The sequence below is a fragment of the Tribolium castaneum genome, chromosome 5 (genome assembly GCF_031307605.1).
Source record: "Tribolium castaneum strain GA2 chromosome 5, icTriCast1.1, whole genome shotgun sequence".
Classification (NCBI taxonomy): Eukaryota; Metazoa; Arthropoda; class Insecta; order Coleoptera; family Tenebrionidae; genus Tribolium; species Tribolium castaneum.
Window position 1 is genome coordinate 6,794,861 of NC_087398.1, and position 25,208 is coordinate 6,820,068.

The following is a 25,208-nucleotide window of genomic DNA, read 5'->3' on the forward strand; positions in this document are numbered from 1 at the left end:
CTCACCAGAATTATGGTTAAGTATTTTAACCCAATTTAGACAGAAGTAGTTCGAAAGGCGCACCTCGGGTTAAAACTTTGGCTAAAACTTAACCCAGAACTAGTAACCGAGATTTTATTAAGTTCTAAATGTAAAAAATTAAGTATTGACTTCATGATTAAGCTTTGCCAAATAAGCTGTGTTTCATACCTACTTATGCAACCAAAGTCTGTTCTCATGATAATTGCTCGTGTGCGAACTAAATTTTTCTATTGTACCATATTGGATAAATTAGACAAAGTATAATTTCGTTTGAATTGGGTGACTGGAAATTTAAATCATTGTTGGCAATTTTGAACTTATAGCGTTTTTTGATTCAGTGACAATATTATCAATGTTTGAGGAATAACTTCCGCTTTTTTTCGATGCTGAAATTTATAGACACTGGACGGGGAAAAATTTGCAAAATGCTTTATTAAACAGAGAAAAATGTTGGAGCTAAAGCAAAATTATTATTATCTGTACACAATATCATAACTTGCCTTATGCTAGTTTAAATGAATTTTACTTATTAGCTAACAGCTAACTAATAGTTTGATTAATCCTCCTAATCCTGTGGTTAACGCTATGTCAAAATTTCCTGCGCCAGCAGGAAAAAAATTGACACGTTCTACTAAAAACAGCTAAGACTACAATGTTTTAATGGCTTCTTGAATCTTGTCTTGGGTGGTGTTCGCGAAAATTAAGTTCTTTTCCCAAGGCAGATTCCAGCACGATCGAATGGTAAAAACCCGAGTGTGATCGTCCTCGTGGTGGAGGTACCTATAGGTATCGGAGGGTATGGTTTTTGGGAATTTCGTGAGTTCGTAGAGGGTGCATGGAGTGTCTTGTCGTCCAGCGGACATTAATCCGCGCCAGAATATCATTAAGATACTCCGGCAATATCATCAGTGATTTATGAATCGGTGTTGGACTTGGCGGTGCGTTGAATGAGTAGTCCAGCCCCACTCCCCAGGTAAGGCCGGTGGGCGGGTCCTCGTGGGGCAGGCCGAGATAGTCACTTAGTCAAATGCCGCTCGTCGAGTCGGCTGCTTGTCCTGTCAGTCCGCACCGCAGGCGTTAAGCTGTCAGAAGAACCGTCGCGACGCATCCAGAGGGCAGCGACGCCGTCTCCTCGTGCTCCTTCAGGAATGTCGTAGTGGTGTGTCGTCCCGTCCGAGGAAGACTGCGCGTGGCCGTCGACAAGAACCGACCCTTTCCGAGGGTGAGTTCGACGCGCCGCCCTTATCTAAGCCCCCACCACGGCGCGGCGCTGAAGCAGACAGCATCGCGGCGCCGACGAGTTCGTACGGCACCTGCACCAATCACGGCCACATCATAACTTCATATTCCGACATGAGTGCTTCTTGTAGTTAGGTGGTAAACTGGTGACGATTCAGTGAACTGTGATTGTGATGTCTCGCAGGAAGCAAGCGAGGCCCAGCCGCCTCCTCGAGGACGACGACGCTCCGGCCTTCCCCGCCGCTGCGGGCCTCGGTAAGTCCGGAGGACTGCTTGAGACGCACTCCACCTGGGGCTTCTCCTCCTCGTCGTGACCGACGGCTCTTGGCGATAAACGCGAGTTATACACACGATTAAAGCGGCATTTATCGAAAACCAGATGTAATGTAATACGCTCATACCATTGATTCGCGATAACATTCAACGACTTCACAGACCGAGCCAACCACCTGGACCGCTCCTAAATGCCTTCCACGGCCTCAAAATTTCACTAAACTTTATTCACAATAAAACACTGCATACCTACCAAATCGAGATTTTTTTTATTAATAAACAATTTCCACGCATTTTTGCCAAATAAAAATTTGGATTTTCAGATTTTAGACAAAATATAGCAAACTTGGTTCAGTTTTGATGTTTTTTATGATAGCCATGAGGTCGCAGTCATCGCAGAAAAGTATAACAAAATAGCCGTTTACTAACGACTAGCGCTTTTTCAATAAATTTTCATGCATTTTTGATAATGAATTTTTTTTATCCATCATCAGCTGAATTAGGCAAACTGATTGAAGTAAATTTTGAAGATCTATTAGTTGTGATAATTTTATAAAGCATTGCGTATTCTTTAATATAATAAAAATTAAAATAAACTTGAATTTTTTAAAAATTTTGTTTTTCGTAGCAACTAAGTGCCGCTTCGACCCACGAGAACAGTCCTGTGTGAAATGAAAATGTGTCACTTGTGGCGTTTTGAATAGAATGTGCATTAATTAATATCAACATGACTTTGTAATGCCCATTAAATACCTACATGCAAAAATCTTTGTATTTAATTATGTAAATTATAGTTTCATGCGGCCGACAAATTTGTTTTTTATTGCAACACAGACATTTAATCATCCATTAACCCGGTAAATGCAACGAGATAATCACACGTTTTGGGGTGGTTTCGGTATTTAAATGGAGCAGTAAATTATCGTGAGTTCTCGAACGTCCTTACTCTTACAATTAAATGACAACTATCATTCATCTCAGAAGTAACTCTTTTCAATAATGGCCTTCGAAACGGCGTGACTAAAACCTGCAAATTCTATGAAATAACAGACAAGGAAATGGTGCAATGAAATAATTTATGGCTTTTGGCTTTTATGAAGGAGGAACATCCAATTTTGTATTTTGTTCAGGGCCTTAGTATTGTCACACGGGCGGTTGCTTTTAATCACTGTAGAAAGCTGTGAACTGATACAAAAGATGCAGATTCTTTGTTGATTTTTTTGATTTTGGTTTTTTGCCGAAACGTTTTGAATGACATTCGAAGAATTGTGACAAGTTCGAGAGTTTATTGGAAATTCCGCGAAATTTGTCCAGGTGTTTAATAAAATTAGTTAAATTTCGTCGCGGCTATTTATGGCTAAAAGTTGTCGGTCGTTAGAAAAATGAGTGTTGTTTAAGCGGTCACCGACACACAGTTTATTTATTTACAAAAATGTAAAAAGAAGTTATAGAATGTAGTGGTGAGTTGGTGTGTCAAGTGTTTATTTTTTTCGTTGAGAATATCAACAAAGCGCGTTTAACGACCAGTCGGTTTCTATAATTTTACCTTATGAGCCATAATATTTCCGACGGCTTCTTTAAGCAAGCCCATATCATCGAAAGTACAATTACCGCGTTTTTCTCGAGCGAATTATAAATATTATTGCCCTATAAATTGTGCGTAATTTGTTCTTATTATGGCAATTTGAGTGAGTTTATTTGTGTCGCGGACTGCGAAGTATTTGGAAAATTGAAATACTTGAAGCGCGCTGTGAGTTCAAACGAACCGCTGCAGAGCCGAATGGGCCCCAGCTGAAAACTCCACGGCCCAAAAATCACCGCTTCCAAGTGCTAATTGCGTTTGTCATCTGGAAGATGCCAAACTGTCAGGTAAAAAGTCCGTGAGAATGCCTCCTCGACAGCTAACCGTGTAGCGTACATCAAATCATAACTGCTTATGCTACCAGTCTTGAAAAACCCGCTTTCCTGCTTAATTGATGATGGACGATCGGCCGACACAAAGGACCATAATTTGTTGTCAATTTCTGGATATATTAACGTTCATAATTGTGCGCGGCAGGTTTGATCTCTCCGTCTACACTTTTTATGATCGACGGTTTGTTTGGGGTGTTTCTTCAGCTCCAAGGCCTCGGTGGTCCACGCTGTGATCGATGATATTTCATCCGGAGAGCATTTGCATCGCGATTTGGGATGTTAACTGTTACATTTTGCCGGACTACGGCCTGGAACGGACGCTTTTTGCGCCCGAAGCCAACAGAACTAATCGATTTGTTACGTAACTACTTCTCCACTGACTTCGCATCGGACGATTTCTTGTTTCGGCTAATTTGTTCACGAATCACTTACTAAATTTTGCTTGAGATGTTACCGTCATAACAAAGACTAGACCGGCAAACTGATTTGTCATAAAATTTCCCAACAGTTTGTTTAAAGCGCTTTTTTTACCACAAGCGCAGTTCGCGGTGTTTAATTTACTTCTTTGCAAAAAAGAAAAATATTCGCATTTTATGAACTAGTCGCGACGCCGAAAAACTACAACCAATATTGCAAGCCGTTCATGTTCAACAGGTTGAACAGAAAAAAATCGCATTGGGCAAAACTGTAATATTCTTTAAATAATTGCCATTATAGCTTCTACATTTGATTTTACCTAAACAATTTCAATGAATTTATAAATGGTTGGGTTATTGTAACTCATAATTAAATGTTTTATCCAAATTTCTTAGCGATTCCTTATTAAGAAGCTTTGGTAAAAAATAACAATATCCACCCTTAGAAAGATCGGTACAGGGTGTTGATACAGATTACCCTTATAAACATTTTCTAGTTTTCTATTTTTAAAAAGTTGTAATTTTTGTAGTATTCAAATGAATTAAATAAATATACTTCCCCGGGACTTTTTTCTGTCACAATTGTGACACTTTTTTTTATAAAATATGAGGAAATATAAAATATAACGAACCCGGCTTTTAACAAAGCTCTGATATAACGAACAAAATTAAAAGTTATGTTTTAAAGTTCTACACCTATTATAGTAAACAAAATGGTTCGATTTTAACGAATAAACAAACTTTTAACATCCAATATTTCCCTAAACAAAAAAGCTGTCTACAACTCGGTTATAACTTATAACGTACGCACTTTGCTCTCTTGTTCGTTCAAGGAAACAGCTAAAATTCTGAAGTTCCTTGAGTGTTCGGTATAAACAAGTTCAACTGTAATGGTCCTTCTTGGTTGTAAATTTGTCACTGACGAAGTTTTTTTACACAGAAATTCTTTTTAAGGAAGCGTTTTGTTTATTCTTTACGACAGTAGGTAATTGCTTTGTTTAGGCCTAAAGAAGCTTTGATTATTTTTTGATATTTAATTATTACTACCCTGTAGATGTGCCAACTCTTCTTTTATGCATCTACCTGATTTAAATAGGTACAAGTAAGCAAGAAAAAATAGATTTATCTGAAACAAACAACTTACCTCTTGGTATGACGTCTTAGATAATTGATGAAAAAATATTTCCGATATTATTTGTTCATACAATTTTATTTGTTTTATATATTTTTCAATAAAGTTATTAACGGACGTTGGTCTTTAATTTTGTTAATTTTACTTTATTTATTAAGGTCAAATCAGTACTTACGGGATAAATGTTTAATTTTAAGAAAAAAGAAAATATATTTTTCTTAGAGAAAAAGATTGCTTTTGCACACTATTATAATTGTGGTTAAATTTATTCGTTCCATTGTGATTATCAGGTTAGAATAATAAATTTAATCACAATTGTAAACTATAAAGCTCGCTTGTGTTTACAGCAAAATTAACTTTGTTTTTCTTAAAAAAAATTGAAACACATTTCCTTCGCCTGACGTCAACAGATTATTATCCATTACGTTCATGGTTTTAAGCTAGTACAATTTACATGACTAAATACCAAAATTTCAATGAAATATTCTCATAATTTATTTTTAATTACATTATTTATTTTTAATTTAATTTCCCTCAAATTAAATATTTGCTAAAATTGATAGATGTTATTTGTTAATTGGACCTTTTCTCAGCTAAGGTCCAACTTGATATTTATTCTGGTGGTAACAGGAAATTGGAGAAATTGAAACTATAATTTTAGTTCTTTCAGTTAGATGAGTGTTTGTTCTGTTGTTTATTATTTATTTACAAACTGCTTCGTGATCGTAAAATATTTAATAAGGTGGTGATAATAATTTTTCGAAGACTTCTGGATTGTCATATAGCAATGGTGTCGGGCGCGTCTCCTATAAGGTATCCACTAAACTGGAATGGGCACAAGTGGGCGCAAAACAAAACCTGTTCGTTATTACCGGCATCGTTAATGGACGGCCGTAAATCTGTCATTTTTATTAGATAAATACCGTCGGTCGAGTTTGATAATCTCTTTATGTTAGCGGGTATACAGGTTAGAAAACAAAAGTATGTAATAGCATCCATATATCCGGCCTTTGTAAATGATCGCCATATTAATAAAGGCGGCGCCATTTTGTAAACGGTGCAACCCTTTCAGTATGATAATCTCATTAGGTGGGGTGTCTGTTATGCCCGGCCAAGCGTAAGAAATACCGGGGTGAAAAGGGGTATAACTGGGTCGAGCGATCTTTGATCGTGCCGTTGGTCATACTAACACATGTAATAATAAGCCCCGACGCAATTAATCGGGAGGGTGCTTTGAAATTTGATTTTTCCGACTGGTATTTACTCAGGATCGCTGCTAATAATCACGAGGACCCCGGGAAATTTTTACGTTTCATTTATCAACGGTCCAATTGAATTTTGTGAATTTTAATGTTTGGAGGGTTGTCAGTCATCCAGTAACGCCACTTGCGATTTAATAAAAATCGTTTTTTCCACGATTAGACATTCTCTGGGGGAGTCGTAAATTATCCCCGGCCCACCTGCCTTTTAAGGTCGTTTACCAAAAAATTACACGCTCCGCAAAATGATCGTCAAACGCATAAATATTGTCCCGAGTTGTCATTTTAACGACAGCGTAACGAATTTATGCCCGAAATATTCATTCTGGCCAGGACAAAATGTACAGTCCTGTTTGTAACGCATAATTTTGTCTGTAAGTGAGCAAAAAGGAAATCATGCTTGATCGGTTGTTCTCAAATACTATAATAAATTTGTAGCTCACCTAACCATAACCAATAATTCGCATTAAATAAAGGATTTATGGTTCTATGTTATAACTAGAAATAATTATGAAAAAGCGCGGTTACTTGCACCATTATTGCGATAATGCATTTGTCACAAATTAAAAGAGAAATTACTCGAATCTCCTAATTAAAAATTAATTACGTCCTCAGTGCTCTAGCACAAAGTTACGCAATTGGACCGAGGGATGCCAAAACTGATCGATTGTTCGATGAAACAAATAAGTAAAAGCTAGACTCCAATTATTTACATGAAACAGAATATTAAGCAAATGAAACTGACAGCAGATAAATTATATGCCATAATTGCCTTTAAGTACATTCAGCGGCAATATTTTATTTACTTTTATTGACAGAAATCGAAGTGAAACCCCCAGTCTCGAGGGACAACCTGTCTAAACTGAAACAGCCGCGTATACAAATCGCTTTTGTAAACAAACACTCAAGGCGAACTTAACCTTTTCATAATTATTTTATTGAAAATTAAAAGCATTTTTCAACGAAAAAAATACATTTTACATTCAGGTGGCATAAACACTTGAATTTATTAAAATCCCTCATATATAAATAATGTATGGTCAACATTCTAGGAATACGTAGGCACTCAACAGCCGGGAATGTATTCACGTAAAATTGCATTATCCAGCAATTTAATTCTACGGCCGCCTTTACTCAAGCTCTTATCTGACTAACGATACTACATTAAAAATTATATTTAATGTTAATGTCGCATGATTGAATAAAATAGGAAATATTATTTACACTTTGTGGTTTTATAATATTTTCACGATCACTATCACAAACATGCCAGTAATAACAAAATGAGGTGAATAGAAATTCGTAAATTATGGAAAATATTATTATCATTTAGTCGTCCTTTCAACAGTAACCGTGCATTCATTGAATTTCTTCAACAAACCCACTTAAAAAACGCTTGCAGTTATGCGATATTTTAGGGAAAGATAAACTACAACCGGAAAGTCAAAAGCACTCTCATTTCACAAAATATGCCACCAAATTATGTTTTTTCTTCCACGAACTTCCCCATTTGTCAAAAGGCACCCCGCTTACAACTTGGGCGGTAAACGTATTTTTCCAACTCTAGACAGTGATCGGTGCGCATGAATTACAAATTCCATACAGGAGTAATTGTTTCATGTAATTACATTAGATAATAAAAAAGTAGGAACAAAAGTGCAGTTCTGATCTCGTTTCTTAATTAAAAAAGCACAAAAATATAATTGTAAATTGTAGGTGTTGATGGTAAGTTAACAAAACTGTAACAAATTACAGTTCACGTTACAAGTGATTGAGATTAATTAACCGCCACTCTAAATATCAACCGTAAAATAAAAAATATGAAGACACTATTCTATTCTAATTTGCTCATTTGTTTATTATTATTTATTAAGTTGTAATTAATGAGTCATAAACTTGAAGGTATCTGCAAAGAAGCAAATTTGTTGTTTTGATCATCTCGTGTCCCAAAAATTTTGCTTTGATCCCAAATTTTAATTCCTAATAAATTACGGCCCCTGTCAGGTTTAATTTTTCGGATTTTATGGTTTATTTGTGTTTAATTTATCTACTTGTGTTTGTTTAGGTGGACACAATACATTTTGCTTCTCATTCTTGAAAACAAATAAATGCTTCCTACAGGACTGGTAGGATGAGTTTGACGTAACTCAAAAGTAGTAAAATCTGTCGCAGTGTAACTTGTCTTTTTTTAAATTTACTACTCTTGTGCAAGCTTTAATTGTGAAGAAGGCAATAAAAGTGGACTAGAACGGGGTCCGTGTAGGTATAATGAAAAAATCGTCATCAATATTTCGGCACTTCATTTAATGGTCAATTAAAAATATCCATAAAACTACTGTTTTATATATTCGATAATCACGTATTATTTACGGTGAATAATTAGCATAATGTATGAATAAAATTTTTAAAAGACATGAACGTATCAAAGGCCAGGATAATAAATTATATTAGGCCTACCTATGCCGCGTTTAACTTTTCCAACCAACGTGAAATGAGGCAATAATTTTCAATTAATAAAAGTCGTCTATTTAGATTTAATGACACAACGAAATCGACATAAATCTCCGATATCAACGCAATTCTAATCAAGCAGCAAGTGTTCACCGCTAATATTCCTGGCACAAGACTTACCATTAGCAAAAAGCTGTTCTGTTGCTGTCACTTCCACTGAAGATAAAATTTGTAAGCAACTATACCAAATCCGCCATATCATGATTGAGGAATTTCTCACTCAAGCTGTTATCGTCGCTTAATCGACGTTTCCAAATTAAATTATTAATCGGAGCCAATCCTTCTTAATTTCGTGCTACATCGAAAAAACCAACACAACACGATTTAATTGGACGGAGAGGCTCGTCAAAAGCGGACACTTGAACGCGTTTCCAGCCAATTTCAATTCGGGACTATTAAAGAACAAACTCGCACTATTTTTAGCGTAGATTGTATTTAAACACCAGATAAATTTGGACCCACGACTTGTCTTCCATCTCAGATCGCTTAATAGGCGGCTAAATTTAGTTTGGCAAAAAATTATCACCTAATCAAACCTGGTTAAGGCACCAAAGCTGTTTTCGATAATCTGTCTAAATAACCGTTATGGATTTCTTCACAGCGGGATGGCCTAATTTGGCATAGAAAAAAATTAATCCCCGTACAATAGGTCACCCCGGGGATTTATTCTTTATTATGGTCCAATATGTAGCCAATATTGTCCTCGTGATAGAGCCTCAATTCTAGTTTACATTTGCCGAAATTTCAATTATGTTAAAAGGAATTATAGTTTGGTTTTATGGGAACTTTATCATGGGGGATTCCAGTTTTACCATGCGCACTTCTCTGAGATTCACAAAGCTGGTGACATATGCGAGTAGAGACAAGATAGTCTTGATAGCATCTCATTCATGCAGCTGGTCTTTTGTGTTATAACAATTTTAAAGTAACATTAAATATATGGAGATATGGATCTCGTATATCGCTGAAAGCGCTTTTTATATACTGCGATGAATATTGGAATGATGGTTTTAGCTTTTTAATGTGTGGTATGCCTGACAGAGGTGCCGAGATGACTAATTACCGTTCAACTGACAGAAACACATCTTACAAATGGTCCTATCTCGGTGATTAATGAATTATGGCTAATACACTAAATTATTGTAAACGATACAAGACACCCAGAACACTTTACTACAGCTACAAGAAAAAAAAGTCTTTGGTGCAGTTTCAATCGGTGGAATAATAAAATAGTATATTATTATACCAGTTTTATACGATGTTCTATTGTGGCACGAATGCTTTTGGAGCACGACGAAGGAGTGTGATATACTGTTTTTTCTACTTTCTGTTTTTGTTGTTTATTTTTGTTTAGTTTAACTTTTCAAAATCTGTTCAAAAGTTCTCTTTGCGAAACTATTTTCAGTTTTTCAATGAACGATTTGTGAAGCCAGAGTAGAAAAAATAATTGTTCACCCAACTCACTAATTTTTAGAAAACAAAAAATGTTTAGATTACCATTTGTTTTATTTTTGTAAAATAATACAAAGATTTTATTCAAATGCCGAAATACTGGTAGGATAGCTGGGCTAAATCCCCTTTGCCCGTTGAATGCGAATTTTGAGTGATTTTTTATTCAGAGGGTAGGATGACATCTCCATCGGGCCGGCAGTATCACAATACGGAGATAGTGTAAACAATATGACAAGCGTCTAATACCGGGTCCCCTGCCCTATATGTCCGATTTCACGGGCCAAAGGCCTCGAATAGGGGTGCCAGGTCCGGACTCGTCTCGAAAAAACTCCACATGTCTGAGCGCTTAGTATTCGAGTCAGGATTGCTGGTATATGGGGGCCCACCTGCGTGGAATATGTGCTATTAGTGTCATAAAGCGCCAGACGGCCTAATTACTGATGCTACTTGTCATAAGTGCGAGGCGCGCTCATTTGTTGGAAGCCGGCGACGTTTTGTCAGCCCTTTATTAATTAATATACGTTTTATCCATCATTCGAGCCTCATTAGCTCGGAAAGGACCAATTTACAAGTCGCTACGCACTTATTTAAAGAGAGCACTTTTCCACATGACGATTTATAAGCGCGTCACAATGTCACATAACTCTTGCCAGCGTCATCAGTCTCACGGAAAATTATTTTTAATATTTATGGCGTGCCTACTCAATGTGGAATACCGTGGGGTTATTAGCTGCAGACGGATCTTGTCGGATGACGGGCCTCCAGAACTGCTTAATATGTTTGCTGTCAATGACGAAAAAAATACAACACTCTCATCTATCATCCAATTAATTTGAAATTTATAGGCTAGCTTTCCAAATTTATTAATCCAATGCGTCTGCTTCACTCCAATTTCTAAAAAATGTTTCTCAACTTCCCATTATCGCAGCATCCAACAGTAACCTAAACTCTAAATCAAAATTAACCAACAGTTTTGCAACTATAAACTCAACCTGCAATGGAAAGACCTAGCCTAAGTGAAACATCACATTCTCACGGAGACCACTGATATGACATCAAGAGTTTTTTATTTCGAAAAATAGTATTTAAAAATTCTGGAAACGCTACGCATAATTAATTATTTATGTACAACTTTTTATCCGAATAGCTGATTTATTTTAATTGGCTTTTTTCTAGATTAATTTAGACAATCTAGTCGAATTAATAAATAATAAATGATTTCCTAAGAGATTAAGCTAATTTATGAATTATGAATTAAAATATAGTACTATGTAAACAAACACTGAGTTTCTTGAGTAGTAAGTGCTTTGACCCAGAAGAAATACCGTGTGTGTGTATCAAAAAAATGTGTAATGCTTTTTGTAAATTATATGGAACGAGCCGAAAGCATACCCTTCAGTATACTTTTTTTAACTAATTTGCGATAAAAAAACTACAAGAATTCGATTTTGAATTAAAGTGTGTCGCTTAGTAATCTATAGAGATTTGCTGAAAAAATCAAAATAAATGAAAAATCCAGGAATTTTCCAAGATATTAGTAAAAATTTGCTGACCTATTTCTGGCACACCCAGTGCACCTACTTATATTTGTTAATTGATTTTTTTGTTGTTTGTTGATTTGTCACTTTTATTTGATTTAAATTAAAAATTAATAATCCATAACTAGACCTGATTAATTTCGTAATAAAGTGTGACAAACATGTTGACCTTTCTGTTTGGTAGTTTTCTGTTCACCGATTTTTCTGTGACGTTCTTCCTAGTACTTTTCTATAAACCTTTCCTGTTTTTTAGCATATTGTTTATTAATAATTAAGATTTGCGTAGGCGGAAACGAGATAATGATTGATTGGAGATAAATTAATCTTGTAAGATGAGTACGTTGCTGTTAACAAAGCTTGGCGAGGTAAATAAATACTTTATTGATACAAAGGCGCGTTTTCATCTTTCATTTTAATCGTTTGGATAAAAATCAGCAATTTATCAATCGTGGGCACTTGGGAGGTGAAAATGCTTTGCGGAGGAAGAAAACATTGTGGTCCAAAAATTGTTTATTAGTGTAAAGTGTGAATCAGTTCAATATCTCCTGCAGGATTTTGTTAAAAATTTCGCGTTTTATTTATATTCGTTGTCGAATCTCATTGGATATGTTTGCGGCGGTCCCTCGGGAGCAGTGACACTCGAACCATGTAAAACTCGGCGGTCATACGGCCACATCCGTGATGAGATTTGCATCCCGCGAAACGACAGTCCCTTCAGTAACGGCACACTCCTTTATGTCAACCGTCGGCAATATCCTCCGACTACAACAGTTATATTATATTCGCAGCAATATCCAGTATTTGCAGAAGGCGCAGGGATATATTAGCATGCTGGCAGGGTGCCAGAGGCGTTTTGAATTTCATATTTACAAAGTTAACATTGGTTCGCCACCTAAGCGTCTCGACGCTGCCGCCCGAGGGCGTCTCGACGGTGTCACTGCCAGTTAGCCACCGAATTAAAACTGGTACACTTTAACTTAATGGACTTACTCGACCGGAATTTATACTGACTTTGGTGGTCGCTTTCAGGAATTAGTATACTGAATGGAGCTATAGAATACTAATTTAATTTCTTTCGATCCAGGTAAAAAGTAGGCTTGCTTGCCTCGTTGTTTATTTATAGGGGCGTTTGTCCATATTATGGGCCATTCAGCCGGCTTATTTTATTACTGGATCATCGTGCCCTGTCAAATTGATTAAATGCAACTTCAATTGGGGTAAAGAAAACAAAATTTCTCCGCCAAATAGGCCCTAAAAACTGCGCATATATTTTACCAATATCCGATGAAATCCCATTTCCCTAAAACTTTTTATGAGCATATCGAGTAGCGGGAAGTAAAACAAAAGACATAAATATTTGAAACCTCGCTGAACACATTCTCCCGACTTTGTTAGTACAATCTAATCTGAGGAAACGGCTCTCGAGATTATGATTGCAATATTTCTAATCGACTCGATGGGGCTACACCCCATTAGCTCGAGCCGACTTTCGTGTAACTCGAGAGCGCATATGGCACTTAATATTAAATCTTTGTTTTAGTTTACTTCAGCACGAGCCAAATACAGACGAAACGTAATATTTCCAAATCCCGTGCGACAGCGCCCATATGCGAGGGTGGCTCTCGACATACGATGCCTGTTATTTTGGGACCACCAGTTCGGAACTTCTTAACCACGATTTATATTTTTTTAATACTCACATAACAATCCCATTCTCCCCCGACAATGTCCTTTGTACGGAGATCTTGCGGCGCATTGTCGTCATTATTGTCGCAAAATATCGGATGTAAGAGGTTGACAAAACGTGTATGAGCCCAATAAGGCGGAACAGGCTGGATGCACCCAAGCAAATAAGTTCGCGTTGTTCGAACCATCAATGCCCATCGTAGTCAGATTTTCGACGATAGGCCCGAATGGATCGAATTTCGTGCGTATTTAAGTCGTATTCTGTCATTCACCCTTTCGGTAATCGTCATCGGACTCTTCAAAGCCCTTGAAGGTCTTCGGTTAAATGGCGTTTAAGTAGGGTCGTTGAAATTTTAAGTTTTCCTGCGATATTTGAGCGACACCTGCCACCGTTGTCAGCTTGCGCTTCGTGGCAAAAACGAACGACTTCCATTATTATTCGGCACTTGAATTAGAAACAACAAAAAACTATTAATTTAATCGTTTATTCGATACGGGCTGGGGTTCATTGTAGTGGGTCCAAAATACACTTGGCAGGTCTCAGCGCTCTAAATGACACATCGGCAATAAAAGACACGTCGCAGTATGATGTGTCAATTTGGTCCAACAACTGCGCCGAATAATTAAAAATTAATTAATTAGTCATATTGTTATTTTGGTTGGGCGACTCTGCAAAATGTACAATTTCCATTAAGCAGCGTTGGAGCGCTTCCAAGGCAAATCCGTAATATTTCATACCGTTACGTGTGACATTTATGATAAATAAATGCGATCAGCTATTAATTTCACGATAATTAACGCATTTTCGGGTGTGGTTCGGCCATCAATCAGCGACCAGACTCAAAATATGGCTCTGCTTGACAAGCCCACACTGCCGTTAATAAATTTGAAATATGGCGATAATGACAAAAAATACTCAAGGTATTGCTTGAATTGCGTGTGGATGGCATGGAAAAATTTGCGTGACATGAGGCTGTTTGACTTCCTGTTGTTGAGACGACAGAAATGTTCCCAACACCTCCCTGTTATGAAAAAAATCTCTATTAAACAAGGAACGTCACGGAATATTGCTGTTTTTAACACCTACTTTATTGAGCTGTTACGCCGAATTTAAGAAAATTTTAGGAGACACTGCCGATAAATTCCATTCTAGCGTCGCGAGAGTGCGATTTTTTAAATCAATGAACGCGACTGAGCATATTTACAAAAGAATGAAATTCTATACGAAATGGAAATTGAATTAAAATCGAATCACTGGAGCGAACTCTTAACGAAATCAAAAGAAATGATATTATTTGATGGATTTTTACCCCCCATCCTTAATTAAATTACACGAAATATAAATAATCTTTGTATACATTTTGCCATGTTTGTTTGATAAATATCACACATCCTACAGTTGTGAATGATTCATTAACTATTTTTGTGATTAAAAGAACTGGGTATTTATACTATTGACATGTGTACGAGTGTATGCAGCATTTTGTCATTTAATTGGCAAACGGCTGATAAAATTTTTGAATGAACTTGGCTTTAGTGCCAACGTCATTAATATTTGCCCAGTTTTACTCCCAGACATAAAAGTAATGTGCTGTAAAAATTTAAATTAAACTATTGCTACGACAAATTAAGCAAAAAAGGCAAACATTCTACCTAATTCGTCCAAGGTTCTAAGTGCTCTGAAATTTATTTAATCATTTTTTATTAAGTTGTATACGGCACATGCTTGCAATTACATTACAATTCTATTGAAAAATAATTACATTGTTCTATCTATTTGATTATTAATGGAAAAATTATGTATGTGCCTCAGTGTATCGTATATAAATTGACATCATATTTAAGTTTAACATGCAAAATTAGTATTGTTTTTGTTCGGAAAGATGATATTCGCAGTGATAAATCTTGTCATTTATGCATTAGTTATCGGTGTTCTATTGTTTTCAGTGTTTATTTATTGAAGGATGTTGCGTAGGAATTAACCACATTAAAGATTTTTATGATTTAAACATGCCATTATCTTCTATAATTTGTTTTCAAAATCACTGGTAGGGGAAAATATTTGACAAAAGCGTATTAAATAATGATCCAAAATTTTTGACAACTTGCCAGGTTTCGAAAGAATACCGATCCATAATGCATATATTTTTAGTGACCGGCATTTTCAAATATCTTGTTTTGTACATGGGAAATGTCTGGTATGAGTAAATGTGAATTTTAAACGAAAAATGAATGTATACAAACTCCGTCAAACACATGTTTCCTTTTGAGTATTGATTTGACATAACAGTAATTAAAGCAGTCCATTGTGAGTCCGTAAAAATAAATATTCCATAAATATTACAATCTGGCGGAAGAAATACGACGTGAGAAAACTGCTTCTTTGTTGTTATCACGGGCTAAAACAGAAGCTTTAATAACGTCGACATAACTGAAAAATGTTGATTTGGAAGTATAATGTGCACTTTAAAATTCAAGTAGGGTAAAACAGCTAATAAATTTTATGAAAATCTTGGAGCTAATTCGGATTTAAGTCAACACAGTGGATGGAATTATGAATACAATTTCCTGTAGACGAACTGTCATAAAAACGGTGAATATTTTTGGGCACTTGCTTACAAACAAATTAACCGCAGAATATTCACATGTGCGGCTTTTGTCTAGTGCGAGAAAAAGTTTGCGACATATTTCACGGCGGCACGTGTTGCGGTTGCGACAAGTAAATGCGTCTGGATCTCGTGAGTGTGCGTAAAATCATCGTTTTGCTGGTAATTTGTTGAAATCGGTTTAACGCATATTTGCTGCAATGGGGATTTCACAATTCCGAAGAAGCAACATATGGCCACCATACTGACAACCCATAAATTAGCTAAAGTGATTATAAAACAACAATAATACTTTATATTTTAATATGTTGGGTAAATAAATATACCGTAAAAATCGGAGTGTTTATGACCGAATTTTATTTGTGACATTAAAGGATGGTATAAATATTATGACAAACCATAAGTGAATCCGTTGTCCTGTTCACAGAACTGTAAAATATTTTTTATTGTCACGTGTGCGGCTTAATGTGTCGCATATGGTACATTAGAGCCACTTCATGTCATATTTTATAATAGGGTTTGTTTCGGATGCTATTGATTATAGTTAATGCCATGTTAAATTAATTTAATGTGTCCGATGAAGCTGGTAAAAGAACATATGTCTTGCTACTAAAAGCTAAATTTAATTATGCATTTGATAGTATCGTTAATTCGAACTGTTCGAACCATTTTTAACCATAAATTTACCATTCTCTGTTTACCCACCCTAAAGTTTTGTTATGCGCATACCTGCTATTAACGATTAGTTTTAAATCATTCCTTTGTCGGTTACCATGAATTAAAATTTTAATCTGCCATTTCTCTTGTCGGGTATTCACGTTCCATTAAACACAGATTTTTGGACAATAATTGGCGACATGGCCAACACAATAAACTAATGGGGAAGATCGAAGGGTACGTAATCAGATTGTATCTCCAAGATTTGAACGCACTAAACCCGGTGCTGTTGTCACAATATCCGCTTTACAGATGGATAACTTCTCCAAAAAATATCCATCAGACACGCACTTTTAACGGATATGGCAAGTTGCTTCATATTCAGACCCAAATATCCTTTCGGAGTGTCAGAGGTGCAGATTAATTGCTTTCACACACCTGATTTCACTAGATATACAATTTTAAAAAATCTCAAAAGAGGCGATTCTCATTTTATTTAATTTTCTTTTTTAGTATACATTATCTTCTGGGCATTTCATAATTTTTGGGCTAATTGCTTACACTAGAGAGTAATAAACGTCCGGGGATAATAATAATTATCTCGCATTTTAATTTAATTATTCAAATGCAAGAGCTACGTTGTGGAGAAGTTTGCGCAAAAATCTTACTTTGTTTAGTTTGAAAAATTGTGGAAGATGCCAATCAAAACGTATTTTTCCCAAAGCGCAGGTCGTAATGACTCCAGGCATGCACCGAGCTTTGCTCCGGGACTCGCTTGCAATTAACCTAATCATTCCGGAGTAATGGTCGACTGTCGTGTTGTTTGTGAACGTTTTAATATCACCGTACGACCCCTACCTAACTAAATACTGTCCTAATTATGAAATATTTCACTGAAGTTCCTAGTCGTCATTTTTTGCTCTAAAAATTCCGAAAGAAATTCCGTCTTGGCCCAGTCTTAGACAATCCGGGAGTATTCTAAAAGTTTTTATTGGATTTTATTGGTACTGGTTCTATAAAATCCTACCTGAAATGGACGCATGTAAGTTATTTATCAAAATACAGGCATTGGTGGTATTTCAAGGCCTCGAATTATCATTTTTTGACCATAAAATCTTTGGTCTGCTCTTATTCCCCACTAATTGACCGGTATTCCAAAAAGAATGAAAAAATATCGACCAGATAATAAAATTATTTTTCAACTTGTTAAAGACGCGCTCGTATATTTTATTGGGTGGCTTATTATAGTTGCGGCTGTGATTGGTTTGTTGGATTTTATTTTGGTTGCAAGTACCGTGCTATAATTATTACAAAAGGGATTCTACGGATACCATTAATTAAACGAAAAGATTTATCCCTTGTCAAAAATAACTTTGAATTGATTCTCCGATTATATCTCGAGATAATAAAGCGCTGGCATATTTAGAAGCTTTTTAACATTTGGATCAGATACGGGCTTATATCTACTAGATGAAGACCATCTCTTAATGCAGTAGTGCATTAGTATCGTGTAAACACACTAAAAATAGAGTGATTTAGAACTACATTGTACGGCTTAATGCAAACCTTTGCATCCAGTTACTTATTTACACCGTTTGTGTGCAAGGTATCGATTATTTATCTCATAACAGCGAAGTAGATAAACAAATGCAGTCTAATTAAATATGTTTCGAACTCATTAAGCCTCGTGTACCAACTGAATTATTGTCAGCAATCAACTGCTCCGACATGGTACTTGAAAGCTCAGGTTCTACGTGCATTTTTGTTCTTTTCCTTCTCAGTGACACATTCATTATCTTATAAAATGCATAATGAATAAAGCCCACTTTCAGAGGGCTTATTTATGACCAATCGCGCGTTGACAAAAGATAAAACTTGAAATGTTTTTGAGTTTTTCCGTCTTTTTGGCTCATGAAGTTTTGGATTGTGATTGCATAGTGACAACAACAGCAAGTAGCATGTTGAGTTGAATAATTGAAGCGAATATCCACTTGTCAATTTGTTGTATCATGTCTGCAGCGTTCGCAAATATAACATCATTAAAGTGTTCTCGACATCAGAAATGTTTTGCTTTACTAATGAAGACAACAGATGCACTTGAATCGACTCAAATACAGTCACTTATTAATAAATTAACATTTTTCCTCTCGTATTTGGAGCATAATTGAGTTGCATTCTCGTCTTATCCATAATTTGTTGGCGAATTAAGTCCATTATCGCGCCGCATTAACCGTCTCTCCTTGTCATAACGCGCTGACAGAAAAGGCCCCGAGAAAGTACTGCTCCACATCGAGTGAACAAATTGGCGGCGAAAAGCCTAAACGAGCTGTGCTTGATATTGTTTCCATTAGCATAAACTGTACAAAGCACAAATGCGCTTTTTAATCCCATGTAGTACAAATTTAGTTTTATAGAGCGATAAATCAAGGTAATAAAATGAAATTTACACATGTTTGGCATCAATTCACAATAACATTAATTTATATTTCATAGAGGATGGAATATCATTTGTAATTTAGCAGTGAATGGTGGGAGTATCGATTCGGCTCAAATGAACTGACCAAAAACCCATTGTGGGGAATGAATATTTAATAAAAACTACACCGGAGCCTCATGGAAATAGCTTTTCCATTAAGTAATTAACCGCGTTTGAAGGTGATTTACCAGCGCTATTAGACGTAAATACGGATCGGTCATTTCGTCGTTTTGACCACCTCTTCGCCCGGAATCCGGCAAGAATCCCGGACTCACGGAAAGGCAATTTGTTCGTTTTTTAAATGAATGCAAATCACGACGAGTCGAGTATTTATATGCGCGGAACCGTGAGAGTGGCAGTAGTCGATTCTAATGGCAGACACAGAGCAGCAGAGATATGGAAAGGCGTTTTCTGTGAATGTTGTCTCACCTGTCTTGAGAGATCAGCTGCACTGCAGAGTCGGTTGCTCATTTGAATACTTACAAATGCCACCCCCGCATCGTTTCCGGACTCACACCTGTTCTCGATATCGATACATCCAAATTAAACAAAATAAAACCGCTCCCAGAGGCATGCACTTACTATGCGCTTTATGCACGACTCTGGTTGCTGCTTTAATCAACACGAAGTCATCAGCGCTGAAAAGGAAACGCTTTGTACCCATCGCACTACTGCTTTAATTCTCCAACTTTTATCGATGTATCGCATACACATTATTTCATGCTAAATTTATTATGAACACTGAATTTACTAGGCATTTGCATGAACACAAAGAGATCGCTTGGAGGAACTAGGTCGATGTGGCGGCGTCGTCACCTAGATGCACTAGGTAGAAAGTTTCAGTAACTCGGATACTGAAAATCATGCAGCTATTTAATTTATCACTAAAAGCGCAAATCAAATCATTCTTTTAATTTTTTCTCTTGGATTTAAAGTGGACAAACTAACAGTCTACTACACACCTATAACGATTTTTTTATTAGACAGGGGTTGCAAGAATTTTGGTGATGTGTGTTATTTTTTACTTCTTTTTTTTCTCTTATTACCTACCATTCTATTGTTTTTAGTTTTTATTTTAAATAGAATACGTTTATTTAAATTACTTTATTTTTTCTGTAATTGGGTAATTCACTTGTTGAAAAAAATTATTATTATTATTATTATTATTATTTTTGCTTTATGTTCATATTTTGTGTGCGTTTTTAAATGTGTATTGCGATGGCCGCCGTTTCGCTGGGAAAAAGTGTATGACAATCGCTCCTCCTCTTGTAGTTTTGTCAATTCGCCAGGTACGTATTCGGAAAAGTTATCAAGCCGGGATTCAATTTGCTCACAATGTAGCACGGTTCGCTAAGCTTTATTCTGATCCGACCTTTATGAAGAACGGCGATAAATTCCGATCGAAGCTGGTGCTCTAGTGTAAGTTTAATTGAATTGTGTATTTATTTAATCTCACATTTGCGGAAAATTCGTGCGATTCGTCGTTGCTCATGTGATCGTAATGGGGTCTTCGTGCCGGCGTCTTGGCGATTACATCACGTGGTCGAGCAGCTGTCACGTGACCTTATTAATGTGAATCGCAAAGCACAGGACCTCGGAAGGGCACCTGCGGTCCCTCCGGTCCGATTCACCTACGCCAGAATCACTAAAAACTTGATTAATTACAAACACGCGTCTGCCCGGAGCTCCGGCACGAAATTGATATGGAAATAAGGAACGTTCCCACTCGCTTTGGTGCTGTAAACATGCATTGTACCATCAATTTGCATTTGTTTAATTGCAGACATTCATAGAATCCTGAAACCGTGAGGAGGTAATTAAAAAATTAGACCAGGCTTGCGTGTACGCTTTTAACCCAAATAGACGCCGTTTTTTCACGATAATACCAACCCAAAAGTTCACCAAGAAGTGAACCCTCAGTTCCGTATTTAAATAAAAATCGAAAAATTTTAAAAATGAATATGCTAATTGGATGCATGTCGCTAATAAAAAGTCGTTTAGGTAAACCAGTGTTAATGTATTGACTAGATAAAATGGTTATACATATTTTAATAGATTGTTGGGTTTATTAAATCAAACCGGAATCTATATGTTTAAGTTTTATTGCTAATTATTTAGACATTAATTTAAATTAAAATTATTTATTTCGTTAATGACATTTTTGTGTACCCAAATCTTTTACGAGTTTATTTTGGTCGAAACGTGTCATACTTTTTAGAAAAAATGACGAAACTACAAATATGTTTCACTTAAATGGATGATTAATGACGATATGATGGGTAGAGCTTCATTTTTCAGTGAAGCTATGTGCGGACCATACTTCTAACACAATTTAACTCAGTTTCTAAATCTTCGGAAATTTAGGTCGTTATGAAAAAATTAATTTCAGAAGTACATAATTAGAGATATAAGGTGCTGTGGTGGGTACCTACTATTATTTAAAAAAATAATAATAATAAAAGACAGATAACTTTGTATTATGAAGAAACTTAATTATGGTGTCATTCTAAATGATACATAGATATTCTAGACAATACAAATTTTCTATTCAACTGTGGAACCAAGAAAAAAATTATTATAAAGTAACGCATAGAATGAGTAATTTTTTTATCTTCCAGACTTTAGAAACATAAGACGTTAAGACATTCTTACGAATCTTTGTGCTTCCTATTTTAAATTCTTCTGTAGGTCAATTTATATCAGAAAAGAAAATACTATTTTAAGGTGTTTTTTATGGGCATAGTTATTTTAATTATTATTTCCTGATGACTGCATAATGACCATGACAATAATGATACCTATTCGTTATATCAAGACCTGATTTTAGAATCCATAATTTACAAACTCACACAACAGTCCAGATACGATGTATTTATGTTATTATTATTATACCTATTTTATAATAAATTTAAAAATCCAAACGTATTTTTCTGTCGTTTCAATTTTTCAAAAAAGATAAACAAAAGTATAAAATATTTTTATTTACATTGATAATACTGTTTTGAATTTATGATTTGAGATATATTTTTTAATGTTCTAAATATACCCCGAAAAGGATTGTTTGATTAAAATTTTTTAATTTTAAAAACTCGCTTTAATTGAAGCCCTGGTTGAAGCTAATGTAATTAATTTGTTGTTTGAAAAAAGAGATATGTTACCTTACTTGTTCCTAAAATTATTGACATACCTACTCCAGAAAACAAACTAAATTGTAAAAAAGGCAGAAATGGTGGCATTGTTTGAACAAAATTGAATTTAGTTTGAAATTGTTTAAGGTAATGGCAGTTGGATTCGCTTTTGCAAAAGTGATTAACAGCTCGTTTGAAGTCACCAAACTGTCCTGCCCTTTCATGGTGTTTCTTCTCTTTGATTTTGTGTCAATTAATTATGATATAATTGTGTTTCGACACTTATTATAAAATTCAAAGTTAGAATTTATTATCAAGAAAATTGTGAAAAAAGATGGTGAAATAAATTAGTCCTATTGATCTGGTCGCGCTGACACTTTCGTCAATCATGCAATAACATTTACAAATACTGGCGGTGTAAGGTATCAATTCGTTTAGTGTCAAATTTTGCAATGGCTTGGTTATTAATAGCTAAAGCACAATGTGCGTGTGTCGGGTTAATTATGAAATTCGTTTCGTTTGTGTTGTAGATATTATGAATCTTTGTCAAGTTTGGCGTCGCCTCGCCAAGGGTGGTTCTTGCGCAAGTCTCCCGAATTAAATTTCATTATCTGTAATAACGTCGGATTATCGTATAACAGGGGCGTTATCGCACGACCGGCCTATAACTTTGTGGCTATTTGTAGTAATCGCGGTCGGAACGAAAATACAATGGCGTATCATCCTGAAACAAGGCCGTGGGCGTACGTTTCATTAGAAATCCTCCTCCCAGCATTAATTTCAGCCATCAATTCACGTTTATATGACTAGTGTCCGTGTTTAACGGCGCGAAATAACTGGCGATATCACACGCAGTTAAAGTTTACGTCAAGATTACACTAATTTCCACCGACCCGTTATATTATGTCCGCTTATTTCACGAGGTGACAGCCATGTATCAACAAAATCTCAAGCGCATGCCCATTGTTCCCTCTGAATTCATAATTTGTATTGTTTATATAAGCCTAATTAGAGAAATATTTTAATTTTATTACAATAGGAGTGTGAGGAAATAAGTTTCGGTCTGTTTGACGGCGCTCTTAATTAAAATGTCTGCCATATTTGAGCCGTGTTTTCTCTTGTTTCCGAATTAAGCCATATTTGTTCAAGTTAACATTTACATTTAGCTGGCGATTAAAGATTTCTATTTTACAACCGTTTAATTAATTCTTATCCGAGATTCTTGCGGAGCCAACGTCCTGGAACGTTTTCGGCCAAGCTGTTGCAAAAACAGCCTACCATTTGCATATAGATGGATGGAACAATAGTGTAATAACCCGCGGAAACTATAAGATCAAAATCAATTCGACAGCAGATGAGCTGAAACCGGCCAAAGTCACCCGTCTGACGTGAACATTTCAGATTTAAGCCAGATCCAGATGGTTTAAAACATATACTAATTGGACATACGTCAGTCCTATGGCTGCATCGCGGCTTTTTAAGTCTTCGATACTGATTTGATATATTATATCAAATGGATACGCAAATGCACTTCTTTGTTTTCCGTTATTTTGCACCCACTCTTTCACTCTACGTCTACACACTACCCAGAAATCACTTTTCATCCAAAATAAAGCAAAGTACGTATCTTTTAGTCCACCATTAGTCTCAAGAAAAACATTATCAATGGAGACCGGGTTTTAGGAAACTTTCCTAACTCGCAATTTTTAAGGGCTTTTATTAAAACTCAAATAAATTTGTTTAGGTGAAAATGAAAATATTTGGCACTCTTTTTATTTGTCCTAAAGCCCTAAATTAATTTGTTTTGTTTTAAACATCCTACGAAAATTAAATTATTTCAAAAACTAAGCAGAATCGACCATTTTATTCGCACCTAATGCGAAATCCCATTCCGAGAGAAAGATCGGCCCTAAACCTGTTTGCTAGTGTTTCATTTGTTCCTGGAGTAAGTAATTTGACCAATAAAACTATAAAAATCACCTCCTACTTGCTTATCTGACGCACAAAAAATTGCAAGCCGATTGAAACGTTTGTCATTGGATATCGGAAAGGTATTGCACTCCCAACTGTAAAACAGACCAATCATAAGGCGATTAAAACTGGGCAAAAAATTATCGTTTGATTATTTTGTAAATGTCGGCAAAACCGTCTGGAATTCCGCTGTTTTCTAAGAAAATTTCAAGTTTTCTATTACACTTAGGTTCAAAAATCGTGGATAAATTATGGATCGATATGTTATTGATAAAGACTGATTGATTCTCGCAATTATTTCGTGTTCAAACCTAAATATTTCGCAAGCTTTTCAGCAAAAACTCAATTGTTTCGTAAGATTCCCTCAACTACAAAATGTACCATACGTATTAGGTCAAAAATCTTCTATCTTTTTAGATAGTAACTTGGGAATTTAAGGGGTTTTTAAGGGCCGCTCTTAGTCTAAAAAAAGTTTTTTAAAAACACGATGAGTCAATAAAAACGTTAATATTTTTTTCATAAACGTTTAAAATTTTAAAAGTCGTCAATTAGTTGTTTACAATTCTCGGATAAACCTTGGATAAGTTTCGCAGCTTCCCTAAACATGAGATTTTTTTCTTTGCTTATAAATTAGTTTTAGGAAGAAAACTCTCATGCGAGTAATATCTAACAACGTTTTTTTGTTTCAGGTTAGTATTTCCATACCTAGCACCTTGTACACGTTGGGATAACAGGTAAACCTTAATTTTCACAAGAAAATGGCGACAACTTTGGATAATTGGTCTCACACGTGCGTGGGTCGAGGCGATTGAATATTTTATTTTTTCAATGGACAGTCTATATTATTAATTTTGTTAAAATATGCAAATGCCACTTAATTTCCTTATGCAAATGATCGATATTCTAAAATGACCTCTGAATTCGGACTA

The 25,208-nt window shown here is 35.7% G+C and overlaps 1 protein-coding gene across 3 annotated transcripts in view; it reads left to right on the top strand.

The window, feature by feature from the left end:
* The first annotated feature begins 1,031 nt into the window (after nucleotides 1-1,031).
* Nucleotides 1,032-25,208, top strand: part of LOC103313104 (homeotic protein spalt-major) — a 48,189-nt gene continuing 24,012 nt past the window's right edge. Inside the window, exon 1 of one of the 3 annotated variants that reach the window (XM_064357108.1) lies at nucleotides 1,032-1,515. In XM_064357108.1, coding sequence (XP_064213178.1) covers nucleotides 1,434-1,515 — 82 coding nt within the window. In that variant the 5' untranslated portion in view covers nucleotides 1,032-1,433. The remainder of the gene's footprint in view (nucleotides 1,516-25,208) is intronic. The other 2 variants (XM_008195488.3, XM_008195491.3) reach the window with 2 other exon arrangements.